The 24,899-nt window shown below is 41.2% G+C and overlaps 2 protein-coding genes across 2 annotated transcripts in view; both read left to right on the top strand.

The window, feature by feature from the left end:
• TARS3 (threonyl-tRNA synthetase 3) overlaps positions 1-24,899 on the top strand; it is a 63,323-nt gene that overhangs the window by 5,474 nt on the left and 32,950 nt on the right. The window contains exons 4-10 of the mRNA XM_043554815.1: positions 3,757-3,880; positions 9,068-9,189; positions 11,071-11,188; positions 16,952-17,016; positions 19,958-20,036; positions 20,915-21,061; positions 21,896-21,994. Coding sequence (XP_043410750.1) covers positions 3,757-3,880; positions 9,068-9,189; positions 11,071-11,188; positions 16,952-17,016; positions 19,958-20,036; positions 20,915-21,061; positions 21,896-21,994 — 754 coding nt within the window. The remainder of the gene's footprint in view (positions 1-3,756; positions 3,881-9,067; positions 9,190-11,070; positions 11,189-16,951; positions 17,017-19,957; positions 20,037-20,914; positions 21,062-21,895; positions 21,995-24,899) is intronic.
• LOC122468316 (microtubule-associated proteins 1A/1B light chain 3B-like) lies at positions 13,295-14,037 on the top strand. Its single transcript, XM_043554816.1, has one exon. The coding sequence runs from the start codon at positions 13,391-13,393 to the stop codon at positions 13,763-13,765; it is 375 nt and encodes a 124-aa protein (XP_043410751.1). The 5' UTR covers positions 13,295-13,390; the 3' UTR covers positions 13,766-14,037.

Raw genomic sequence — 24,899 nt, 5'->3', positions numbered from 1 at the left:
TTGGTGGACCTGGGTTCCTTCTGTCTTGTCGCCTGCCATTCCCTAGGCAGGGTTTGTCCACGGGGAGGGGTGGAAGCTGAGTTCATGGACCCACGGACTCTCCTGCGGGGGGGGGGGGGGGGGGGTGGGCGGGGAGGAGCAGCTGGAGAACAATGATGCTTTGAGGCCCAGACCCCTCAATGGCACACTTTCATTTCCACTTAACATCCTATTGGCTCACATTTAGTCACATGGCCACCCCTGGCTGTAAGAGAGAATGGAAATGTAGCTCCTGCCTGCCAGCCGCATGTCCAGCTATAAAGCCTTCTCGCCATGGAAGAGAGGAAGCATGGTTTAGGGGACCACATCTGCCATAGTGTGCCCCTCTGACATCCAGAGATCTGTGAGACCCTCTTTTCATCATCCCACATGCTCAGTCCCTCCCCAGGTGAGACAACTCTGGGTCCCATCAGCTGAAAGCGCAGGACGTCCAAGTGAGTTGCAGAACACCCCCGTCAGGCTGGCTCCTTACACTCTGGCAGCAAATACACTACTTGACAAGGCTCCCTATCCCGCACGTATATGCAGTGGTGGGGTACTCACAAGGCCATCACAGGGAAGTGTGTTTGCAGGAAAAGAAGGAATAACACAGACAGCAATGTACGGAAGGCATCAGGTCCTGCTGGCAGGGACTGTGAGGCCCACAGCCTGGCAACGGGTAGTGCCGGATCAGCCCACCCGGCTACCCCTTGTTTTCTGCGAGCAGCCCGCTTGTCCACTGTCCTCCAAGGGCCCTGATTTTGCTCTGTGGGAAGGTCTTAGTTGTCTCTCATCCTCATTAGTCACACTGGGGGGCTCAGAGCTCCTCTGAAGAGCCAACAGTCACAGGTGTTTGTAAGCTGGGCTTGTCACTGGGCAGCACAGTTGTCTCCAGCGTGGTAGACTTCCAGTCAGTTTGCTTCTAATCAGTTCCAAGAGAAGTAATCTCCGAGAGTAATCCACAAGAAGGAATTCTTCTAGACGGAGACTTCTCATGCTTTTGTTCCTTGGTTTTTGTGCTTGACTCTTTCCTCTCTCTCCCTCAATTTAATGGACTGAGGTCCTAGGAAACAACAGGCTGTGGGAGGGCAGCACCCCTTAATCCGTGTGGTTGGCCTGGCCCCTCTTGTCTGTCTTGATGTGTGGCTTTTGAGAGGGGTTTTAAGTGCCAGTCCCTCCTGCTGTTTGGGACAAAAGACTGTTTTTCCAATCTTGCGCAGCCCCACATTTCTGGACTCTTAATCAGTTTGAATTACAGGCCACAGGCACAGCCTCTTGGCGGAGGCCTGTCCCTTCCATCTCTGCCTGTGAACGGGACAATCCTCACTGGAGCCTATCTCGGTCTGGTGGTGTTTACAAAAACTGCAATAGCTACCCAGTGTTTACCAACCTTCTGCCTTTTTGCAACTGCTGCTTTATATGCTCCAGGCATTGTAAGCACATGAGTTTGCCTGCAGGTTGTATCAAATATTTTATCAAATATCAACAATATTTATATTTTTCAAATATCAGATTATCTGCTGAGCCAGTGCCATGTGTTTTGTTTTTGTTACTTCCAAGTCCTTACTTTTTTTAAACTTAAAAAATTTTGAGCTTATTTGTTTTGAGAGAGACCTCTGTCTTATGCTCTCTAGTGAGCACAAGTGGGGTAGGGGCACAGAGAGAGAGGGGTACAGTTTCTGGAGCGGGCTCCATGCTGATAGCAGAGAACCCAATGAGGGGCTCAAACTCACGAACCGTGAGATCATGACCTGAGCCAAAGTCGGATGCTTAACAGACTGAGCCACCCAGGTGCCCCTTTACTTTTTTTGTATTAGTTAAGATAGAAGCTAGGCTGCTGCAATAGCTTCAGTGGCTTAAATATGATCAAAGTCTCTCTCAGGTAGGTAGGTAGCAACCTGGAGGTGCGGAGTCCAGCTTGACAGGGCAGCAATTCTCCATAAGTCATTTGGGGACCAGAATTCCGTATGTTTGGTTGCTGGACCATCTTTATGTACAATGTTGCACTAGTGTGCATGGTCCAGTGAACCCCACCAGTGTGCTGTAGTCCGCAGAAGGCGGGGAGAGGGTGGAAGAGGGGTCTCCACTGCCTTAAGGCTGAGATACGGAAGTGCTACAGGCCACTTCTGCTGGTACCCATTGCTTCCAAACTTCCAGGGGAACCTGGAAAACTGTACCAGAAGGAAGGAATGGATTTGAAGAATCCTTAGCAGCCCATCACAGCCAGTAAAAATGAAATAAAATTCTACTTCCTTAATAACAATATCTAACATTTATTAAGTTTGTATTATGAGAGTGCACCTTATTTAATCCTTAGAATAAATGTATGAGGAAGGTTGTATAAATTCCCATTTTACAGATGAGAAACTGAAGCTTAGAATAAAGTGCCCAGTGTTCAAGTCCAGGTTGTTCTAACATGAGAGCAGGTGCTCTTAACCACAGCACTGTACTGCTGCTCAAGTTGCTCACAGAAAGGCAAGTTAAAACATTATATTGTAAAGATGACACAGTTTAGTAGTACCTGACATTGTGAGGGCACAGAGAAAAGGTATTCTTATGCCTTTCCGGGAGGAAAATTTGGCAGTATATTCCAGCAAGGTCATTAAAGTGCATTGCCCTTGACCCAGCAGTTTTACTTGACCAATTTTTCCTGGGAAAAAATAATTGGGAACTAAGATGTGTGTTCAAGAATGTCCACTGCAGTGTTATTTGTCATTGGCAAAGCAAAACAAAACAAAACATTCCTGCCAAGAAATGACCAAAGTGCCCAGCCATGGAGGGTCCATTAATCAATTCTTGATTCTGCTGCAGCTATCAACCAGCATGATTTTCAAGTCTGTCTACCATCCGGGAAAATGTGTGACTTACTAAGTTTAAAAAGTACATTACCAAGTAACATATACAGAATGGTACTATTATGATTTTTATATTGGTGTATGTATTTACCTAAAAACATGGAAGGACAGGGGCACCTGGGTGGCTCAGTCAGTTGAGCAACCGACTTTGGCTCAGGTCATGATCTCACGGTTTGTGAGTTCGAGCCCCATGTCGGGCTCTGTGCTCACAGCTCGGAGCCTGGAGCCTGCTTCAGATTCTGTGTCTCCCTCTCTCTCTGCCCCTCCCCTACTCATGCTCTGTCTCCCTCTGTCTCAGAAATAAATAAACATTAAAAATTTTTTTTAAAAAATGTGGAAGGACATACAGAAAAATGTTAACAGTAATTTCTGGGTGGTGGGATTGAAGGTGATATGTTTTTCTTTGCTTTTCTGTGCTTTCCAGGTTTCTTAATGTGTTATTTTTGTCAATAATTTTCAAAAAACTGTAAGTGTGTGTGTGTGTGTGTGTGTGTGTGTAACAGAGAGAGAGAGAGAGAAGAAGGAGGAAGAGGAGGAGGATGAGGAGGAGGAGGAGGAGGGGTAGATGTATAAAAAGACTAGAAAGACATGTACCAAAATGTTAGGATCATTTATTTCAGGGTGGTGAGATTTAAATGTGATTTTGTTTTATTCTTTGTCTTTTCTCTGTTTTCCAAGTTCTTTTTTTTTTTTTACAGTGAATGTGTACTATTTTTTTATTTAAAACAAATGTTACAAAATTTGAAAAACCTGTTCTTTTAGTTTACATTTGTACTTTCTATTCACTCAAAAAAAAGCCCTAAAAATTATTTTAATCTTTTGTTTTAACAAATCATTGCAGCATCTGATAAGGTTAACTCTCACATGACTCTTCTTTTACCAGTCAGGAACTGGCTGAAAGCACAGTGGTAGCCAAAGTCAATGGTGAATTATGGGACTTGGACCGTCCATTGGAAGGGGATTCCACTCTAGAGCTGCTTATGTTTGATAATGAGGAAGCCCAAGCTGTAAGTATTTAAAAAGAATCAACTAAACTTTGGATATTGTGAACTATATTATGTACGAAGACACACATTGAAGTCAAGAATGATGAGTTTTGTAACCTTCTAGAACTTAAAATTTCTGTATTGGTGTTTAGTAAGTATTTAGTGAATTTTTGTGGAATGAATACATACAAATATATATCAGCTTTTAAAGTAGCCCTTATTTATCATTTCTGAAGATAGTTGTGTCCTTATGCTATAATGCTTTAATTATAAAATCAAGGTACATTTGACATGAATTTTTAATAGATTCTTAGAAATGGGTCTACTTTATAATATAATATGTGCAGGAAAATTGGGAAAAGTTATCAAAGCTTAGATATCTTTTTATTTATTTTTTTAAGTTTATTTATTTTGAGAGAGAGAGAGAGAGAGAGAGAGAGAGAGAGAGAGAGAAGGACAAAGCGGGCTCTGTGCTGACAGCAGAAAGCCCTATGTGGGGCTCAAACTCATGAACCACGAGATCATGACCTGAGCCAAAGAGCCACCCAGGCACCCCTTAGATATCCTTTAAATACTTATTAATGTAATATTCTATAAAATAGATACCACATTTCATGTAGGTCTCTGATATACATTGTTACCTTAGCTTTGCAATTTCTGTTCAGGCAGTGTCCATTATCTGCCTAAAACCTAACCTAAGCTTAGCTTAGGTTCTATTAATCGTGACACTTGATTTCTTGATTTGTTAATCCAAACTTATAAGAACCATACTATAATTACTTTCCTGTTTAAAATATGCAAAGCATAACAATTAAGTAGCTAAATAATACAATATTAATAAAATCATGTTGAAAGTGATTCAGAAAGAGCAATTTTTAGGAGAAACACAAAACATATAAGTATTATTTAGTTTTTCTTACTAGTTGTTAACAACTGTCGCCTAGCATCATCCCAGATGTCATCCCTAGACTTTACAATTGTATATATTCCCTTAGTCACCTGACCAGCATCGACAGTGCTGGACGCATGTGCCAGACCCTGTAGGGCTGCAGTGGACAGAACATGGAGACTCCTGTTTCAAAGAGTACCTCTAGTAGGAGGAGGTATTAAACAAGAAAACAACCAATGAGAGGTTTTCAGATAGTGTCAGTTTCTGGAGAAAGTCAAATAGGGGCTGGAACCAAGAGCAGCCATGATAGTTGGTGGGGCAGTTAGTTTTGATCCTCAACTAAAGGCCCAAATCCTACCCGAAAGCCTTGTGCTTGCCTACACTGGCTGGCTCTTAGTTTGTCTGCAGGTGTTGCCCCTATGACTCTTTTTTAATAGCTGGCTATTGAACTTTTTCAATGTGTCAGGCATTGGGGTGTTCGGGGAATGGGAGAACTACCAAATTTAATGTTCCATGGAGGTGTTGGTATCTTTGGAGTCCTTTCCTCCTGGCATTCAGTAACATCATAAAAAAAGAAACATTCTTGGGGCGCCTGGGTGGCGCAGTTGGTTAAGCGTCCGACTTCAGCCAGGTCACGATCTCGCGGTCTGGGAGTTCGAGCCCCGCGTCAGGCTCTGGGCTGATGGCTCGGAGTCTGGAGCCTGTTTCCAATTCTGTGTCTCCCTCTCTCTCTGCCCCTCCCCCGTTCATGCTCTGTCTCTCTCTGTCCCAAAAATAAATAAATGTTGAAAAAAAAAAAAAAAAAAAGAAACATTCTTTATCATGGGAAATCTTTCTAGAGTGCCTAACCAGTGTTTGCTTGCCATGCTCGTAACATGGTATCTGACATCAGATTATAGGGCTTTCATAAATATCTGTGGTTGTTGATGAAAATGATAATAGTAATAAACATTTACCAGAGCCAAGCACTGGCCTGGCCCATTATGCGCACATGTATTATCTCCTTGAGTCCCAAGTTACCCTAGCACACAGGTACTGTTTTAATCCCCGTTTTACAGATGAAGCAACCAGTATCAAAATAGTTAAGTAACATTTCTAAGCTCTCGATGCTTCTTTTCATGTAACTTAGTAACAAATATTTTTTGTTGTTGTTGTTCCTGGAATTTACTTTCCTGTTAGTGTGAATATACTAAGATATTGAACATAAACTAATTTACAATATTTAATACATATCCATGAAAAAGAAACCCTATAGGAAAACAAATTTTGAAAACTCAGATCTAAAACAATGATAAATTGGAGTGCCTGGGTGGGTGACTTAGTCAGTTAAGGGTCCAACTCTTGATTTCGGCTCAGGTCATGATCTCAGTGTTCGTGAGATCGAGCCCCACGGTGGGCTCCACATCAAAAGCACAGAGTCTTCTTGGGATTCTCACTCCCTCTCTTTCTGCCCTTCTCCTGCTCATATGCACACCCCCCACCCCCTACCCCCCCAACACACAATCTCTCTTTAAATAAATAAACTTAAAAAGTGATAATGATTTTTTAAAGGTTTTATTTTTTTGCTCTATGGAAACATTCAAGACACCTTTCTATTTTAAAAAGTGATTTTATTTATAAGACTATTTTAGTGCATAATGTAACATACAGAAGAAATACTCTCCACCTTCTAGATAAATTCATGTAGAAAATGACAGGAAGAATATCCACATAAAGCTGACAAACATGCACAACAGAAACAAGGGGAATTTTATAAAGTGACACAGCTTGAAGGTTTAAAATATATCTCCTGATATTTACTTTTGTAAGCCTAACATCTGGTAAAAGAATATACATAGATATATATTCTACTTCAAAGCTTTGGTGAAACCCCGGGGGAAATCAGTGATGTGCTGCGGTGATCTCAGGCTTAAACAAATGTAGGGCACTTTATTTAGAGGTGAACAAAACAAGCAGATTTATGTAGGAACTGAAGCCACTAGCTCTGTGCTTGTAGTTCATTCAGTGGTCTCTTCCAGTACATCATGGCGTGAGTCAGGCTTCACCCCCAATTTCAGTGGCTGCTGCCCCCTGCATCCTATGTATTATCTCAGCAGTCATGACAGTTAACCACACTCTTCTTTTAAGATTCTTTATGGCACCAGTGTTTTTCTGGCTTTATTCCCACCATCGGATCTTTCTCAGTCTTCTTTGCTGGCGTTTTCTTCATCTTTGTCCAGAGTGAAGAATTACTCAGTGCTCATAGTACCCTCTGTCTTTATGCTCCTGTTCTAAGCTGTCCTGTCTGCTAACTGTCCGCTGTCAGTTCTTCTGTCTGTAGCTAGACAGGCCTCAGTCTTGGGTACATTACCACCCATGTAATATCCCCATCCAGATATCATACAGGAATCTGTAGTATGTCCACGGTGACAACTCTTGATTCTAGCCCCAGAACTTACTCCTTCCCTGTCTGCCCATCTCAGGGCACAACTCCACCACATACCCAGTTACTCAACCTAGAATCTTGGAGATTGTATGTGATTGCTACCTGTTCCCTCAACTCCAAGTCTCTAATTGGTAAGCCATTACTGTCCTAACATATCTGGACTCTGTCCACTTCTGCTGCCATTACCGAGATTCAACAATGGTGTTATTATAGTACTGCCCAAGAAAATGTCCACCTGCTGTTCCATTCCCCTGAAATCCATTCCTGCTACCAAACGATGTTTTAAAATGTAAATTGAATAATTTCTTTTCTGCCTAAAACCCTTCAGTGCATCTCATTGCATTTGGAATAAAACCCAGATTCCCCCAGAAGGCCCGCAGGGTTACTGGCCCTTTCTTACCTCTGCAACTTTTCTCAAGTTACTTTATCCCTTACGTGTTAGCCACACAGGCCTTCCTGACTCCCTGTGAATGCAGAGCCTTCTCTGTTATTTATCATTACAGTGCTCTGTTCATCTCCTTTTACATCCTCTTCTTCTCTCTTGATTATGCACTTACTGGTTTGTTTCTGCCTGTCTCCCTCACAATGTGCGGTAAACTGCATGAGGCCAGTGACTTGTTTCTTTCACTGTTGTATCCTCCGCACCCAACACAGTGTTTGGCTCAACAAACATCTAGGTGCAGACAGCGCGCCAAAGAAGACACTTGGGTTCCTGTTGGCAGTTAGCCTACCCCCCTGGCGCCATCCAAAGCAAAGGTCTGTGCCAAGGACGGAGGCTCTGGGGCGGTTTGTGGATCATATCCCTGCTTAATGCTATGGGTTGGGGTTGCACATAGTCTGCTCAGAAGACTCCCTGTGCTTTGACTTATTTGTCAAACAGCTTTCTAATTGTAAGGTTTTTTTATTTAATAAGGGAAAGAAAGGGCTGCCAGGGGACTCCATTGTCTTGCTTTTCTGGTACCTCTGTGGATCTAGTGAATTCAGTTAGTTTTAGTTTATCCATAAACCTTTGATTCCTTAGGAATTCAAAACCAAACTTTCTGAACTTATAGATGTGATGACCAGCCCTTGGACTATGAATTTACTCATGTGTGTCCTCCTGCCCAGGGGTCTCAGGCAACCAGCAGGTATTCCCAGGCTATACTTTTCTCCCCCCAAAAAGTCATTCTGTCAAAAGCATGTGGAGACTGCTGTGGAGACAGAAAACTACTTCGGCCCTCTGCGTTCAGCTTAGCTGCTGCCTCTGGAGAAAAAGAAAGGAAATCAGTGTCTGTCACGCCTGGCTTCCCTCCACTCTGGGCTGAATTGGGCTTGCATGCTGCTGCTTCCCCCTCAGCAGTCCAAGCCATGGTTGAGGCTGTCACATCTTCTCTGCAAGTTAAGATGTGCAGAAGGAAATGGTGTAGGAGCAGCTCAGAGCAGCAGTTTCACGCTAGAACCAAGCATATGGCTCTGGTATAATTGCAAAGCACTCAGAAAATGTTCTCTTCTCAGTGGGCATTGAAGATTTTCTTTTCAAATTGATGTCTTTTTCTTTTTAATGTTTATTTATTTTTGAGAGAGAGAGAGAGAGAGAGAGAGAGAGAGAGAGAGAGAGAGAACGAGCAGGAGAGGGGCAGAGAGAGAGGGAGACACAGAATCTGAAGCAGGCTCCAGGCTCTGAGCTGTCATCACAGAGCCCGATGCAGGACTCAAACTCACGAACTACAAGATCATGACTTGAGCTGAGGTTCGAGACGTAACCAACTGAGCCACCCAGGCACCCCAGTGTTACTCTATGTCTTGATGTTTATCCCCTTAAAGTGTATGCACTTGCTTACTTATGTTACTGGACTAATAATTTTCCATGACATGATTTTGATTGCCTCTGCCCTCTGTGTTTCATGCCCTGCAGGTGTACTGGCACTCTAGTGCTCATATTCTTGGGGAAGCCATGGAGCTTTACTATGGGGGCCACTTGTGCTATGGTCCACCCATTGAAAATGGATTTTATTATGACATGTTCATTGAAGACAGGTAATACCACTGAATATTCACTTCCGGAGGCATGTGTTTACAGTCCGTTGTTTTATGATGGTTATGTATTATTTTACTGAATGTGTGTGTTATATAACATGGCTGTAGATTGGCTATGTTTGAAAATTAATTTTTTATGAGTTAAGATTCCAGAGCAACGTCTCCAACTTTCTTTTCCTCAGAAGGAAGTGATAGAGTATCTATCTAATCCGGGACTTGCTACATCATAGTAGTAAATTAAGACCAGAATCACAGATTTAATCCTTAGTGGGTGCAGTTCTGCTCCATGATAACCGAGGGTGCTATCTGACTCAGCCAGACATCTCACACAGATAAATACCAGGCAGAGTGGTGCACAGAGGCCTCACATTCGAGAGTTCTGTGCCCAGCCCCAGCCCACCTCCTTCCCTGTACTCCCCATAGTCCTTAAGGACCAGCTGCTAAAACTGAAACCTGAGGGTCCTTCCAATTCCTGTTCCTCACTGTCACCCCACACTATCCAGTCCTTCTATCCGGGTCTTCCTGTTCTATCTCCTCAATAGTTCTCTGGTCCTCCCTTCCTCCCTTCCTCCTCTGTTACTTCTGCCTCAGTTTAGACCCATAGCATCTCTTGCTGGATGACTATGGTACATTCTGTCCTTACCTGTCCCTTCCCCCCACCCCGACTGCTTAAATGGTCTCCCTAACTGAGCATCCGACTCTGTAGCTCCTACATACAGGCTTGTCCAGCTTTATCTCCTATTACCACCACCACCCAGAGAGTCATTCAACAAGAGTTTTTGACTGCTTCTTATGTGCTCTGTGCTTGGTGCTGGTGATTCATAAGTGAGCAGATCAGTCTGTCCCCATGGAGCTAACAGTCTAGCTAGCTTAGACAAAAGCAAACAGCCCTCTGCTGTCAGGTGGTGATGAGTGGTGTGAAGGAAAATAAACCAGCTGTGGGGAGGTGTGTGCCATGACAGTGGTCATGAACGGGGGAAGTGATGTTGAAGTGGGGACCAGGATGGAGGGAGCAAGTTCTGAGGCAGTTGTGTGGGGGAGTGTATTTTGGGACATTTGGGGGAAACGTTCTAGGCCTCTGGGACCTCCCTGGTGTGGGCCTACGCCTGGCTTGTTTGAGGAAAGGTAAGGAAGGCCGTGTGCATGGAGGGGAATGAGGGCAAACCAGGGAGTGGCTGAAAGAGGTCAGTTGATGGCTCACAGTGGGCCATTCCCTGTGAGTGCCAGACTGGACTCAGCAGTTCACGCTCACAGATCTTTCTCCCAACCTAGATTCAACAGTCAGCGAGGGCCGGGATGTGTGAGCACTTACCACAGCCCTTTTTTTTTTTTTTAAGTTTATTTATTTATTTTGAGAGAGCAAGCAAGCAGGGAGGGGCAGACAGAGAGGAAGAGAGAGAGAGAACCCCAAGCAGGCTCCACACTATCAGTGCAGACCCGACATGGGGCTTGAACCCACCCATGAGATCATGACCTGAGCCGAAACCAGGAATCAGATGCTTAACCGACTGAACCACCCAGGCACCCCTACTATAGCTCTTTCAAACAAAAAATGTAGATGTGTGATGTGTAAGGTAGACCACATAGAAGAACAGGCCTTAAAGGAGCTTACACTCTAACCAGCGAGTATTTTAACAGGGTTTTCAAATTGCACACTTCATCGCAGAGAAGATTTGTAGGCAAATCACTTCATCTGTTGGTGCCTCCGTTTTCCTCCTTGAGAAGTAAGATTATCGGCCCTGCATATGAATGTATGACTTTCTGAAGTCTGGGTTCAATAAGGCACAAATTCCTCAGTTAATGACGAGCGTCCACAAAAAGGAACATACATGCGTGATGTCTGAGAAATCTGTGTTGACTATCACTTACTCTTCTTTTTAGAGCCGTGTCCAGCACAGAACTGTCGGCCCTGGAGAACATATGTAAGACTATCATAAAAGAAAAGCAACCCTTTGAAAGACTGGAAGTCAGCAAGGAAGTGCTCCTCGAAATGTTTGAGGTAATTTCAGGAAACTCTTTGGAATAAGAAAACCTTTTGCCAGGAATAGTAAAAACAATTAATCAACATAGACAGCTTTTTTTTCTTTTTTTAAACAAATAATTGGATGTTGCTTGCCACATTGTTCCAGGTTGGCAACCTGTTGTGAGGTTGTCACTAGTCGCTCAATGTGATATTTCCCTACTTTTTCCAGAACATTAAAAAAAATTTTTTTAAATGTTTATTTACCTTTGAGATAGAGAGAGCAGAGGCAGAGTGTGAGCGGGGAGGGGCAGAGAGAAAGGGACACAGAGAATCTGAAGCAGGCTCCAGGCTCTGAGCTGTCAACACATAGCCCAACATGGGGCTCAAACTCGTGAACTGCAAGATCATGACCTGAGCAGAAGTCAGATGCTTAACCAACTGAGCCACCCAGGTTCCCCATTTCCTGAACATTTTAATGCCAATATATGTAGGTAAATGACCAGGGGAATAGTTTTCATATATGTGTTTATAAATCTGATTCATTCTGAGTATTGTTAATATACTAAATTCAACAATACTTCTGTTTTTTCTTTATGCTGTTTTGACCAATGTACGTAAGCGTAAATAAATTTAAGAATGCTTAAATTTAGGGGCGCCTGGGTGGCTCAGTTGGTTAAGGGTCCGACGTCAGCTCAGGTCATGATCTCACAGTCCATGAGTTCGAGCCCTGCGTTAGGCTCTGTGCTGACAGCTCAGAGCCTAGAGCCTGCTTCGGATTCTGTGTCTCCCTCTCTCTCTGCCCCTCCCCCGTTCATGCTCTGTCTCTCTCTGTCTCAAAAATAAATAAAAACATTAAAAAAAAAAAGAATACTTAAATTTATGTTTTAAATCATATCAGAGAAAGCACATAATTTGAACACACGATATTGTTAATTTTGTGAGCTTGAAATAAAAAGATAGATTTGGGCTTGGTAAAGTTGCAGCTACTCTTTTTGTGTGTGTGTGTGGTAAAATACCCAAAAGGGAAAAAAAAAATTTTATGCTGACCATTTTTTTTTAAGTTTATATATTTATTTTGAGAGAGAAAGAGATGGAATCCTAAGCAGACTCCATGCTGTCAGCTCAGAGCTCGACACAGGGCTCGAATTCCCGAACCATGAGATCATGACCTAAGCCAAAACCAAGAGTCGGACGCTTAACTGGTCAAGTTCCTATTACGTCAATCATTTTTAAGTGTATAGTTCTGTAGCATTTGGCGCATTCATATTGGGCAAGCATCACCACCATCCGTCTCCAGAGCTTTTTCATCTTCTCCAACTGGAACCCCACACCTAGTAAACACTAATTCCCTGTTCCCACTTCCCCTTTTTCTGTCTCTATGAATTTGATGACTCTAAGAACCATATAAGTGGAATAATACAATACTTGTCCTTTGTGACCTCCTTTATTTTACCAGTGTAATGTGCTCAAGGTTTGTCCATCTTGTAGCAGGTGTCGGAATTTCCTTCCTTCTTAAGGCTGAATAATACTTCATGGTGTGTATAGACTGCATTTTGTTTATTCATTCATCTGTCGACGGACACTTGAGTTGTTTCCACCTTTTGACAATTGTGAAAAGTGTTGCTGTGAATGTGGGTGTACAAATATCTGATCGAGTCCCTGCTTCTAATTCTTTTGGGTGTATCTCCAGAAGTTGCATTGCTGGATTATATGGAAATTCTCAGTTTTGTCAACTTCCATACTGTTTGCCACAGCAGCTGTTAGCATTTTACATTCCCATCAGCAGTGCACGAGCATTCCAGCCACTCCATATCCTTGCCAACACTTGTAGTTTTCTGTTTTCTTGGTAATAGTCATCCTAATGGGTGTGAGATGGCATCTCATTGTGCTTTTGGTTTGCATTTCTCTAATAACTAGTGATATTAAGCATCTTTCCATATACTTATTGGCCATTTGTATATCCGATTGGAAGAAAAGTCTATCCCAGTCCTTTGCCCATTTTTTAATTGGGTTGTTTGTTTTTTGGTGTTGAGTTGTAGGAATTCTTTACATACTCTGGATATTAATCCTTTATTGGATATGTGATTTGCAGTTATTTTCTCCTCTTCGTGAGTTGCCTTTTTGCATCTCCTCTTAAGAATTAAACTCAATCAGACAAGGGAAGTTGCTGTCGCCACGGTCGGAGTCTCTGCCACTGCCGTCTGGAACAGCCGGACCCTCCGCCTCGCCTCCCGCACCATGCTGTCGGAGAAGACCTTCAAGCAGCGCCGCACCCTTGAACAAAGAGTAGATGTCCGACTTATCCGAGAGCAGCATCCTACGAAAATCCCAGTGATCACAGAACGATACAAGGGTGAGAAGCAACTTCCTGTACTGGACAAAACCAAGTTCCTTGTACCTGATCACGTCAACATGAGTGAGCTCATCAAGATCATTAGGAGGCGCTTACAGCTCAACGCTAATCAGGAGTTCTTCCTGTTAGTCAATGGACACAGCATGGTGAGTGTGTCCACTCCGATTTCTGAAGTGTATGAACGTGAGAAGGACGAAGATGGGTTCCTGCATATGGTATATGCCTCTCAGGAGACATTTGGAATCAAAGTGTCTGTGTAAGACTAGAAAAATGCATCTGTTCTAGAATTTTTTTAAGCCCTTACCAAGGAAAAAAAACAGACATAACCAACTGAGATTGATCCATTCATCCAATCACAAACCATCAAAATCAGTAGTGTTCCTGCCTAGGAGTTGTAGGAAGTTGTTTTGTGCTGCAAGCAGAAAAATGGATCTCCACGTGAGCACATTCAGCTTTGGAAAAACCATTATTTAACCTAGGCTGTTTTGTTTTCAAATTTAGAAGTTTAAAAATAAAATACTTTGCATTCTAAGTTGCCGATAAAATAGAACTTCATGTTATTTTAAGGCTCTTTCCCTATGAGGAACTTGCAACATAAGCATTCAGAGAGAAATTCTTTTCCAGGTTCACAGAACCGGCCAACTTTTTGTAGAAGAGTTTCCACTCAACTAGAGAACTCTCTTTGAGAGGATCTTGGAAAGCATAAGTTGTCAGGAATAGCCCCCTTCCCACCCGCCCACATTGGCCATAATAGTGGGCAAAAAGCAGGAAAAATTGAGGTGGATAAAACTCTGAACTGCTGCTCAAGGTTCTCGATTCCTAGTTTAGTGTGTCCCGAGTCCACACCTGTGCAGTGCCATTGCGGGGGGGGGGGGGGGAGTTTCATTAGCTTCTCTAGACAGTAAAGCACCACTGCTCAATAAGAACCTTGAATAACTTAACATTTTGGTCTAGTTTCTCAAAAGGCCCAGGGAAGAAAAATGTGACGTTTCTTCTGGTTTGCATATTCTCTGAGAGGTCAAACTGCCATCTGCTTTGGTAGAGAAACAAGCTGTTCAAGCAGTTTTGTTCTTTAGGTCAGTGGTAGAAACTACAGAACACGGAAAGTAAAGCATTAAAATTCAGATACACTCCCTCTTAAAAAAAAAAAAAAGAATTAAACTCAATAAAAAAAAAACACCTCAAAGTTTGTGAAGAAAAATAATTTTGTTTGAACATAAAAGTATGAGACAGTTCAATCATACATATCTATTTTTTTCTCCCAACAACTACCTTCCTCAAGTAGTTATTTAATATGAAGTACCTGTCTCCAAGGCAATAGTGATGAAAGCAGGAAAGAAAAGTGTCTTCTGAGTTTTTAATGTAACAATATGATCATTTATTGTAAACTTAGTTTTTGTTTATGTAAATTAAAAATGCAGCTGTGTCCTCAGAATTTTATTTATTTCATGTAGTTCAAATTGCAGTCTTCTAACCTAAATGTGAAACCTGAAACCAATAAAATCTAGAAAACACAGGCAATATCTTCTTTGACGTTGGCGGTAGCAACTTCTTTCTAGAGATGTCTCCTGAGGCAAGAGAAATAAGGGCAAAAATAAACTATAGGGATTCTATCAAAATAAAAAGCTTTTGCACAGCAAAGGAAGCAATCAATAAAACTAAAAAGCATCCTATGGAATGGGAGAAGATATTTGCAAATGACATATCCAATAAAGGGTTAGTATCTAAAATATATGAAGAACTTATAACACCCCAAAAATGAATAATCCAATTAAAAAATGGGCAGAAGACATGACATTTTTCCCAAAGAAGACATACTGATGGCCAACAGACAGATGAAAGAGGCACAACATCATTTATCATCAGGGAAATGCAAGTCAAAACCACCATGAGATACCACCTCTCACCTGTCAGAATGGATAAAATCAATAGCACAAGAAACAATAGGTGTTGGTGGAGAAAGGGGAACCCTCTTGCACTGCTGGTAGGAATGCAAACTGGTGCAGCCTCTCTGAAGGACAATATGGAGGTTCCTCAAAAAATTGAAAATAGAATTACTGTATGATCCAGCAATCGCATTACTAGGTATTTACCCAAAGAATACAAAAATACTAATTCAAAGGGATACCTACACTCCGATGTTTGTAGCAACGTTATCTACCATAGCCAAATTATGGAAACAGCCCAAGTGTCCATTGACTGATGAATGAATAAACAAAAGGTGGTGTGTGTGTGTGTATATATATATATATATATATATATATACACACACACACACACACACAATGGAATATTATCCAGCCATAAAAAATAATGAAATCTTGCCATTGAAGACGTGGATGGAGCTAGAGAGTACTAAGCTAAGAGAAATAAGTCAGAGAAAGACAAATACCATATGATTTCACTCATATGTAGAATTTAAGAAACAAAACAAAGGAGCAAAAGGGGGGGAAGAAGGAGCAAGACAAACCAAGAGACAAACTCTTTAAAAAATTTTTTGTTAACATTTATTCATTTTTGAGAGTGAGAGAGACAGAGCATGAGTGGGGGAGGGGCAGAGAGAGAGGAGGGGACACAGAATCTGAAGCAGGCTCCAGGCTCTGAGCTGTCAGCACAGCACCCAACACAGGGCTTGAACTCATGGACCACGAGATCATGACCTGAGCCAAAGTTGGACGCTCAACCAACTGAGCCACCCAGGTGCCCCAAGAAACAAACTCTTAACTGTAGAGAACAAACTGATGATTACCAGAGGTAGGTGGGGGTGGGGATGGGTTAAATAGGTGACGGGGATTAAGGAGGGCACTTGTGATGAGTACCTGATATATAGAAGTCATGAATTACACTATATTGTACACCTGAAATTAGTATTACACTGTATATTAACTAACTGGAATTTAAATAAAAACTTTAAAAAGTACACTCTAAAAATGAGATGAAAAAAATGGAATCTTCTAGAACAGTGCTGTTCAATAAAAATATAATGTGATTCACAAATCTGAGCCACGGATATAATCTTTTTCTGGTGGCCACATTTTAAAAGTAAAAGAATGGCAAAATTATTTTTATAATATCGTATTTAACCCATTATATCAAAAATATCACTGTATCATGTAACCAACATAAAAATAGTTACTAAACTATTGTACATTCTTTCACAGCACGTCTCTGAGATCCAATGTGTTTTGCACTTACACACATCTCATTTCAGACTGGTTCCATTGCAAGTGTTCAATAGCCACACGGGCTTGTGGCTCCTGTTTTGGACAGTACAGCTCTAAGCTGTGAGCTCTTGGTATTCCTGGGGTCTCAGCGCTAGAACATAGTAGACACCCATTCAGTGTTTATTGAAAAAAAATAAGTTTTTTTCCTAAAAAAAATTTTTTTTCCTACTTAAGCATTTTACGTAAAAACATAATAATATGTAAATATGTTTTTCTTTATAGTACAATAAATTTAAATGCCGCATCCTGAATGAGAAGGTTAACACTCCAACTACGACAGTTTACAGGTAAAGTGTGTATAGATTGTATTTTTCTTTCTTTCTTTCTTTCTTTCTTTCTTTCTTTCTTTCTTTCTTTCTTTTTCTTTCTTTCTTTCTTTCTTTTTCTTTCTTTCTTTCTTTCTTTCTTTCTTTCTTTCTTTTGAATTTTTAAAAATGTTTATTTATTTTTGAGAGAGAGAGAGACAAAGTGCAAGCATAGGAGGGGCAGAAAGAGAGGGGGACACAGAATCTGAAGCAGGGTCCAGGCTCTGAGCTGTCAGCACAGAGACTGATGCGGGGCTCAAACTCAGGAACCATGAGATCATGACCTGAGGTTAACTGACTGAGCCACCCAGGCGCCCCAAAGTGTGTGTAAATTTTAAGGGGCGCTCAGTGGTAAACTTTAAGGCATTAGCAGTAGAAGCAGTTGGTCCTTGGGTGGGTGGTCTATTTGTCAATTTGCATAGTTGGTATACTGTGTTAGCTAGAGACTCCAAAATGTTATCAGCAAAAGGAAATTATTATGTCTTCATTTGTGTTTATCAGTCTGCTGCTGAAACCCGAATTTCATTTTCCAGATGTTAGCTGTAACAGCATCTTTTCCCATGTGGGTGAGATTGTGTTTGCCCAGTGCTTTACATTTCAAGGGGAGCTGTTTAGGAATGGAATTTTGTTTCATCCTCACATTCTTATTAATGTGGCAGTGGGAGCTGTTAGGGACCATCCCCTCATGCAGTGATTTCCTGCCTCCTTCTATATATACTCCCCGTTTCCTGGAGTCCAAAGGTGTTAGCTTTCATGCGTTAGCAGGATGTTCATGATAAAACACAAAGACAGTGTTAGGAACCGAAGGCAAATCAAGTGATAGGAAGAGGCAAGTGAAATCAATATCACCACAACTCAGTTCTGTTTGTTTAACATCTGGAGCCCCTATTTTATTCGTGTGGTTTTAAAGCTGCCTTGTAGGTAATTGCTGTTCCCCATTTCTGTGTGTTCTGGATGTCTGGCTGATGCTATGACCTTCATGGTCCAATCTTAGGAGATCTGGTATCAGAAAAACCCTCCAAAAGCATTTACTTTCCATGGTCACATAGTTACAGGTCTGTAGTTTCATTGTGCTGTAAGGGAAGTCATCTCCCTTTAAGCAAAGATGTGCTCAGTGCATTTCTCACATTATAATATGAGCTTGTTGCCATTTGACATTGAAGTGGGATACCATGCTTGCCTCATCTTTGCTATTCTCCAGTGACCTGATAAGGTTTTATTGGTTATTACTTATAATTCAAATAAATGTTACTATATGCATTTTGAAGTTTAATACATGAAGAGATAGAAAAGACATGTGAAGTTTTAAAATTCAGGCTCCTAATACTTGAGCTCTTGTGGCTATTTTTTGAACCTTCCTTAGGTCAATATTGACATTTCTTACTCTGTCAATTTAATTTTTAGAAAGTGAATTGTATTTTCTTCTACAGGGTTATTTTAAGATGAGCGTATTGAAGTCTTCCATGCTAATTAGGCGTTCCTTCCACACCTGTGAGCTTTGATTTACCACTCCCATCTTGGACAGAGAACAATAAGGCCTGGCCATTCAAATAAATGACATTTTCATATTTAAAGCATATTTATCCACTTTGGTGAATAAACCAGCCTCTTTCTGTATTCATCATAATTTTTAACTCTTTAACCAGTGAACTTTAAAAGTATTTAAAATTGGTTGGAATAGTTAAGGAAGAACTTTCTTTACTAAATTTTCCTTAAATTAGTTGATGTTAAGTACCTTCCCTCTGACCAGTGTCATTAGTATCTTAATTTTTTAAGTGTCTCTGTGCTTGAAAAAAAGTCTGTGCTTATTAAGGTTTGGGGGTCCTTCTTGGTTAGAGGTGCAAGTGAATCCCCAGCAACCGCACCATGTGGTTTTTTTATTTAATTTTATTTATTTTGAGAGGGGAGGGGCAGGCAGAGAGAGAGAGAGAGAGACAGAGAGAGAGAGAGAATCCCAGCAGGCTCTGCACTATTAGCACAGAACCTGACCCAGGACTCAGGTACTGTGAGATCATGACCTGAGCCAAAACCAAGAGTTGGATGTCAGAAGCTTCACCGACTGAGCCGCCCAGGCACCCCACACTATGTGTTTTAATAATGGTGTCATCTCTGACCTAAACTTGTGCCTGAGAGTTGCACTGAAGTCAGTGTTCCGTTTTAGTAAACCAAAAGACAGTTAAGGCTTTTGTCATAACACCAGAGGACCTAAAAACAAATACACAAAAGACCCTTGAAATTGATTGATTGATTGATTGATTGATTGATTGAACAGACCTTATTTCTCAGGGCAGATTTCAGTCCACAGCAAAATTGAGAAGGTACAGAGATTTCGCACATACCCTCTGCCCCACTTGTGCACAGCTTCTGCCACTATCAATGCCCCCCGTGGAGTGGCTCGTTAGTGACAGTTGATGGACCTGCACTGACCATCATAATCACATAGAGTCCAGAGTTTACATTATGGTTTGCTCTTGTTGGTGTACATTCTATAGGTTTGGTGAAGTTTATTTTTAAAGTATCAAGTTTGCACATTTTGTATAAGTTGCAGATAATTTTGGCTTTGCAAATCAGTGTAGAACAGGGAAATGGCTTTTTGATTTTATGACAGTGGAAGGTTTTCAATAGCCTTGGGACATGACATTGAAAAGTGGTGGGTGACTGCGTGGTTTCTGTCAGAAGATTCTGTAACTTTTTGAATTTGAGCAAAGGAGGCAAGACTGGAATCTGAGGCCAGATAAATTGCCTCTTTCTTCATCCTAAATTAAGAATTAAATTATTTTAAATTGCCCCCCAAGTTAAAAATTGCCTCAAGATGTACGAATAAGTAAGATCCTTCACTTAAAACATATGAAAACATGATTTGTAATGAACGGTCCAAAAAGCTATAACTGTGTCTGGGCATGTCTGAAATATTTCATTATAGGTGTGGTCCACTAATTGACCTTTGCAAAGGGCCCCATGTAAGACACACTGGAAAAATTAAAGCCATAAAAATTTTCAAGGTAAGCATTTATTTTTTTTAATACAGCAAACTTAAGATAAACCAGATAATGAGGAATTTCCAATCATATCTTTTATAATCTGAGTATCACAGTATTTTAAAATACCTCATTATTTGATTTTTACAGAAGCTTCTTTTTTTAATGTTTATTTATTTATTTTTGAGAGAGAGGGAAAGAGAGAGAGAGAGAGAGAGAGAGAGAGAGAGAGAGAGTAAACACACAAATTGGGGAGGGGAAAGAGAGAGAGGGAAACACAGCATCCCAAGCAGGCTCCAGGCTCCAAGCTGTCAGCACAGAGCCCAACGAGGAGCTCAAACCTACAAACCATGAGATGACCTGAGCTGAAGTCGGATGCTAAATCAACTGAGTAACCCAGGCACCCCAATTTTTACGAAGCTTCTAAAAATACTGTAGTTTTTGAAAATTAGGACCTTACATGTAGCTTTTAATTGTTTATTATTTAACATTACTATACATGGTACAGTGCCTTTCTTTCTCATATATTTTAAGATACTGTTCTGCACTTGATGACTTCCTTGAATCACCCTAGTGTGAGCAAGAACATTTGGCTGGGATCTTCATGTCTCTGTACTGTATGCTGTTCCTCTCCTCTGTGGTTCAATTACTATTGGCCCCGCCCACCTTCCCTTTCCTTCTCACTATTCATTCCTAGAATCCATGGCAGACTCTACATAATTTTCTGATGAATTTGGGCTGGGGAAGTTTAATTAGAATCAATTTGAGAGTCTTCCTGGTGCTACAAAAAGTCATCGTAAGCTATGTGGATGGCGTAGTGGAAAATTGTGCACAGATTTAAGAGCGGTTTTATTTATAACCAAATGTTTGGTATGTTTACCTAACTTTTGTTTGCTGCTTAGAATTCCTCAACATACTGGGAGGGCAACCCCGAAATGGAAACACTGCAGAGGATCTATGGGATATCCTTTCCTGATAACAAGATGATGAAAACCTGGGAAAAGTTCCAAGAGGAAGCCAGGAACCGTGATCACAGGAAAATCGGAAAGGTACACCTGCGTCCTAATCACTAGCAGGATGAGGACATTCTTTGTTGGCCTATGATTTAATTGTTTGGAAAATGGGATCTCTTCTTCCCTTGTCCTATCTTCTGTTTTGCTGGCACTCAGAGTTTGCTATTGTAACCTCATGTTAATACTACAAATGTCTCCTCATCGCTTCCTTCCTGTGTCTTTTATTAGATTTTAAAATTACAGCTTTCTGTCACCATACCATGATGTAAAAATAATGTTGTAAAAAATTGTATGTACTTAACAACATACTTTGTTTTGGGGGAACAGAGCAGAGAGACAGAATGAGATTTAAGAGTGTGTGGACCTGGGCTTGAGTGTCAGTTTGGCCACTTACGGGCTATGTTATATGGCGAGCCATGTGCTCACTTATGGAACTGCACGTGCTCATCTCTTGCTCGGTGGCCTTGTAGGGCTGATGGGGAGGGCAGACGCTGTATGGTGGCAGCAGCATGGGGCAGGCATTCAGTAGTGACAGCCATGATGATGGCCACCGCCACGTGGAGCCTTCCCCCTGGAGTGAACTTTTCTGATCTTTGGCCATGTTCTCTCCCCATGAGATCCACATTCCAAGATGCCACGTCAGAAATTAGCAGTGAATAAAAGGTGAATGAAGAGCTAAGTAACCATAAATATGAATTGTAATTTTACATGTGGTAGTAATTCTAGTTAGAGGTAAGTATTGAGGGGCTTTAGTTGTTAGAAGATGGAAGTCATAACTGAGTATAAGTCTATTCCTTCAATGTCATGTGCATACAGTAAATATTGATCAATGGCAGTGAGATTTGAGATGCAGTTATTGTTTTAATCTAGGAACAAGAACTATTCTTCTTCCACGATCTGAGTCCTGGGAGCTGCTTTTTTCTTCCCAGAGGAGCCTTCATTTATAACACACTTATGGATTTCATACGAGTAAGTTAATTTTTAAAACTTTTTTTATTCAGCTCCATTGTACATTTTATTATTTTCCTACTTTTGTAATAAAATAGCCAAGTATTTTCATTAACTTTATTTTAGTAATATTAATAAGAATTTTGAACTAAAGAGAAATACTGGGTTGTGCCTCAAAAAAATTGAAATAATTTCTATATTTCCTAAATAAAATGCATTCTTGGATTTCAGTAAGTGCACCTGTTGTCCATAAAAGTTTCTAGAGCATGAACAATACAAAGATAAGAATTAGACTAAATGTGGAACTCCCTGGGAAAGGAGAAGAAAGGAGGAAGTGTCCTATCTGGCACAGAATGCTAAATGATGAACTGTTGATTCTCAAAATGTGGTCCATGATCCCCCTCACCGTCCCTGACCCAGGGGTCCATGGTGTCCCTCACTGGTGTGACTCCCAGGTAGCTTGGCATCTCCATCTAGAGCAATTATATAAAATACCTTCTTGTAATAAAGTCTGTAGATGAGAAAGTCTTAAGTGTTTCTCTCATTTGAACTCCAGATACTGTTCAGAGGTGATCCATGTAACTACTAGGATTATGTTTCCTTTCTTGTATTTTTTTCTTTCCTGTAACTAGTAATTACCTAAAATTTTCATTTACTCAGTTTTATATCACTCACTTACTTAGTTCCTATCACTAATTCATCCTCAAACTTTTTCTCAAAACTGTAAAACTCCTTACAGCATATTCTGAGTATTCAGGTAATCTCTAAGTAATTTTTGAAAATTTGGTCCCCTTGTTCCAGAACTAACTTGCTGCAAGGATTCTTGCCAACTGATGTCTCAGCACTTGTTTTCATCATCATTCTGGCTACTCCCCTCATGTCTCTGCTATGTTGGTTCTCTTCTTCCCTGATCCCATGCCTTCCTCTTCTTTCCTTATCCCTCTCCTTTGGGGAAGCACTTTCTTCAGCAACTTCCTGAGAAAAGGTTACTGGCATGAGCTGGTTATTCTCTGTCTGCCTCACCTGTCTCATCTCCATTCCTTCTTTTCTTGTTCTGTGTCCCTGGAGGCTAAGCTCTGTGGACTTTGTCACCTGGGCTACATACCTTCCAGTAGGGATCTGCCAGTGTGAAGCCATGGGCGGCCAGAGGGCCTGAAGAATCACTGAAGATTATCCGAGACTATAGCAGGTGGTGATGACCATCACAGCTGCTGTTTTGGATAGGCTGTCTTCCAGAAAATCAATATAGCCCCTGGCACCCTGAACTCTCAAGGATGGTCATTGAGTGTATGGAGAATAAACAGAAAGCCTCTGTGGTAGCCTGATAGGAATCTTTTATCTTTATAGATGTAAGACGCGCATGGCTGATGATTAGGCCCAAGGCCTGATTGTATGGGCTGCAGAATTGTAAAGCCATTTAAATTCACAACCCCAGTGGTCTCTTATGCAAAGGTAAGGGCACTTTTGGGAAAGAGTGGGTCCTTGAATTTTGGAATAAGAATATTTGGCAGACACGGATGAGGCAGAGGACTTTGAACTCCCAGATACCTTTGTCTGAAGAAACTGGCCTTTCCATGCAAACAAAACAAAACAAAACAAAAAAAATTCAGAAACTTTGCCTGTTTTTTCTCTTGGTTTTCAGTTATATGGTCTTGCCTTTTCCCATATTTGGTAATTTTTTATTATATGCTAAATACTGTATATAAAAATAACTTCGGAGGCTTTAGATGATGTCATCTCCTACTAGAACATTTACCCTCTGTCAAGATTGAAGCCTAATTAATCCATTCAAAGATGGAGCTGAGTTAGGGCTGGGCTTCCATTTTGATAAGACAGAGTCTGCCTCTTATTCATCCCTGTTTCTAGGGCATGGCCCTGTGGGGTTTCCAGTTGACAGTGTGTGGTCTCTTCAGCTCCAAAAAACTGGTGGAGGTCCAATTCTGCTCTTCAAATGTGTTCTACTGTTGGCTAAGAAAATGATTGCACATCTCATCCAATCACTGCATTGGCTCAAAATCTAATAATATGTCATCTGAATCAGGTCTAAGTATAGATGAGGGTCTTCGGGTGCAAAGTACAGATTATCAAATGCAGTTCTGCTCATCTTAAGATCTGTGAATTAAAGGGACAATTGTGTCAGGGTCAACCCCACCCCAACATTATAAAATGATGATAGAGAAATAGGAGGCAGTACATACTGCCATTCAAAAAGGGGCGGGGGAGAGTAGTTGTCACTGATCTGCAGATACCCTGGCAACCTACTTGTTCTTTCTCCCTGGTCAAAAAGTGCACTTTGGGTAGGACTTAGTTTTGTCTCTTCCTGGGTTATGGTTCTGCCCTTTGAACCATCCTTCCTTTACCATGAGAAATAGCCCACACGGACCTCTGAGTAGCTTTCTCAGTGTTCTCAACCTGTTTCTTTCAGTAGGACTTTGGGCATCCCAAGGCCTCATTTCATTTTGTGCTGTCTCTGTCCGTTTTAGTCTAAGCCAGGACAATTCTTTTAAAAACTTTGTGGGGTCTTTTATATACATTTGTAATCAACACTTCTATAAAAACCACAGCTGTGCCTCTTTATGAACCAAATTCTTCTCTACTTAAGGCTGCCTGTGAGGCTGCTGCAAGACTATACACTTAAGATTCTTAAAAGCCTTAATGCTTAGCTGACAGAGTCTACAAAGCACCATCTTAAGACTCTCATTCAGATCACTGTAGATACTCATTCAGATCACTGTGAGGTCTTCATAAATGGCACACCTTTATACCCTCAAGAGCTTTACTGTAAGGCCATACTTTATTGGCTGTACCCTGTATTTTATTTTTGTGCTAAAGCCATTCTTACCTTATGAGTCTTTTGCTGGATGAGTCTGAGGACGCAATAGTTTTATTTTTGAACCCAACAGGTCCTGGCATTTTGGTATCTCCT

Source organism: Prionailurus bengalensis, chromosome B3 (assembly GCF_016509475.1).
Source record: "Prionailurus bengalensis isolate Pbe53 chromosome B3, Fcat_Pben_1.1_paternal_pri, whole genome shotgun sequence".
NCBI classification, from domain to species: Eukaryota; Metazoa; Chordata; class Mammalia; order Carnivora; family Felidae; genus Prionailurus; species Prionailurus bengalensis.
The sequence above is the reverse complement of the archived record's forward strand: the minus strand, read 5'-3'. Positions and strand labels throughout refer to the sequence as shown.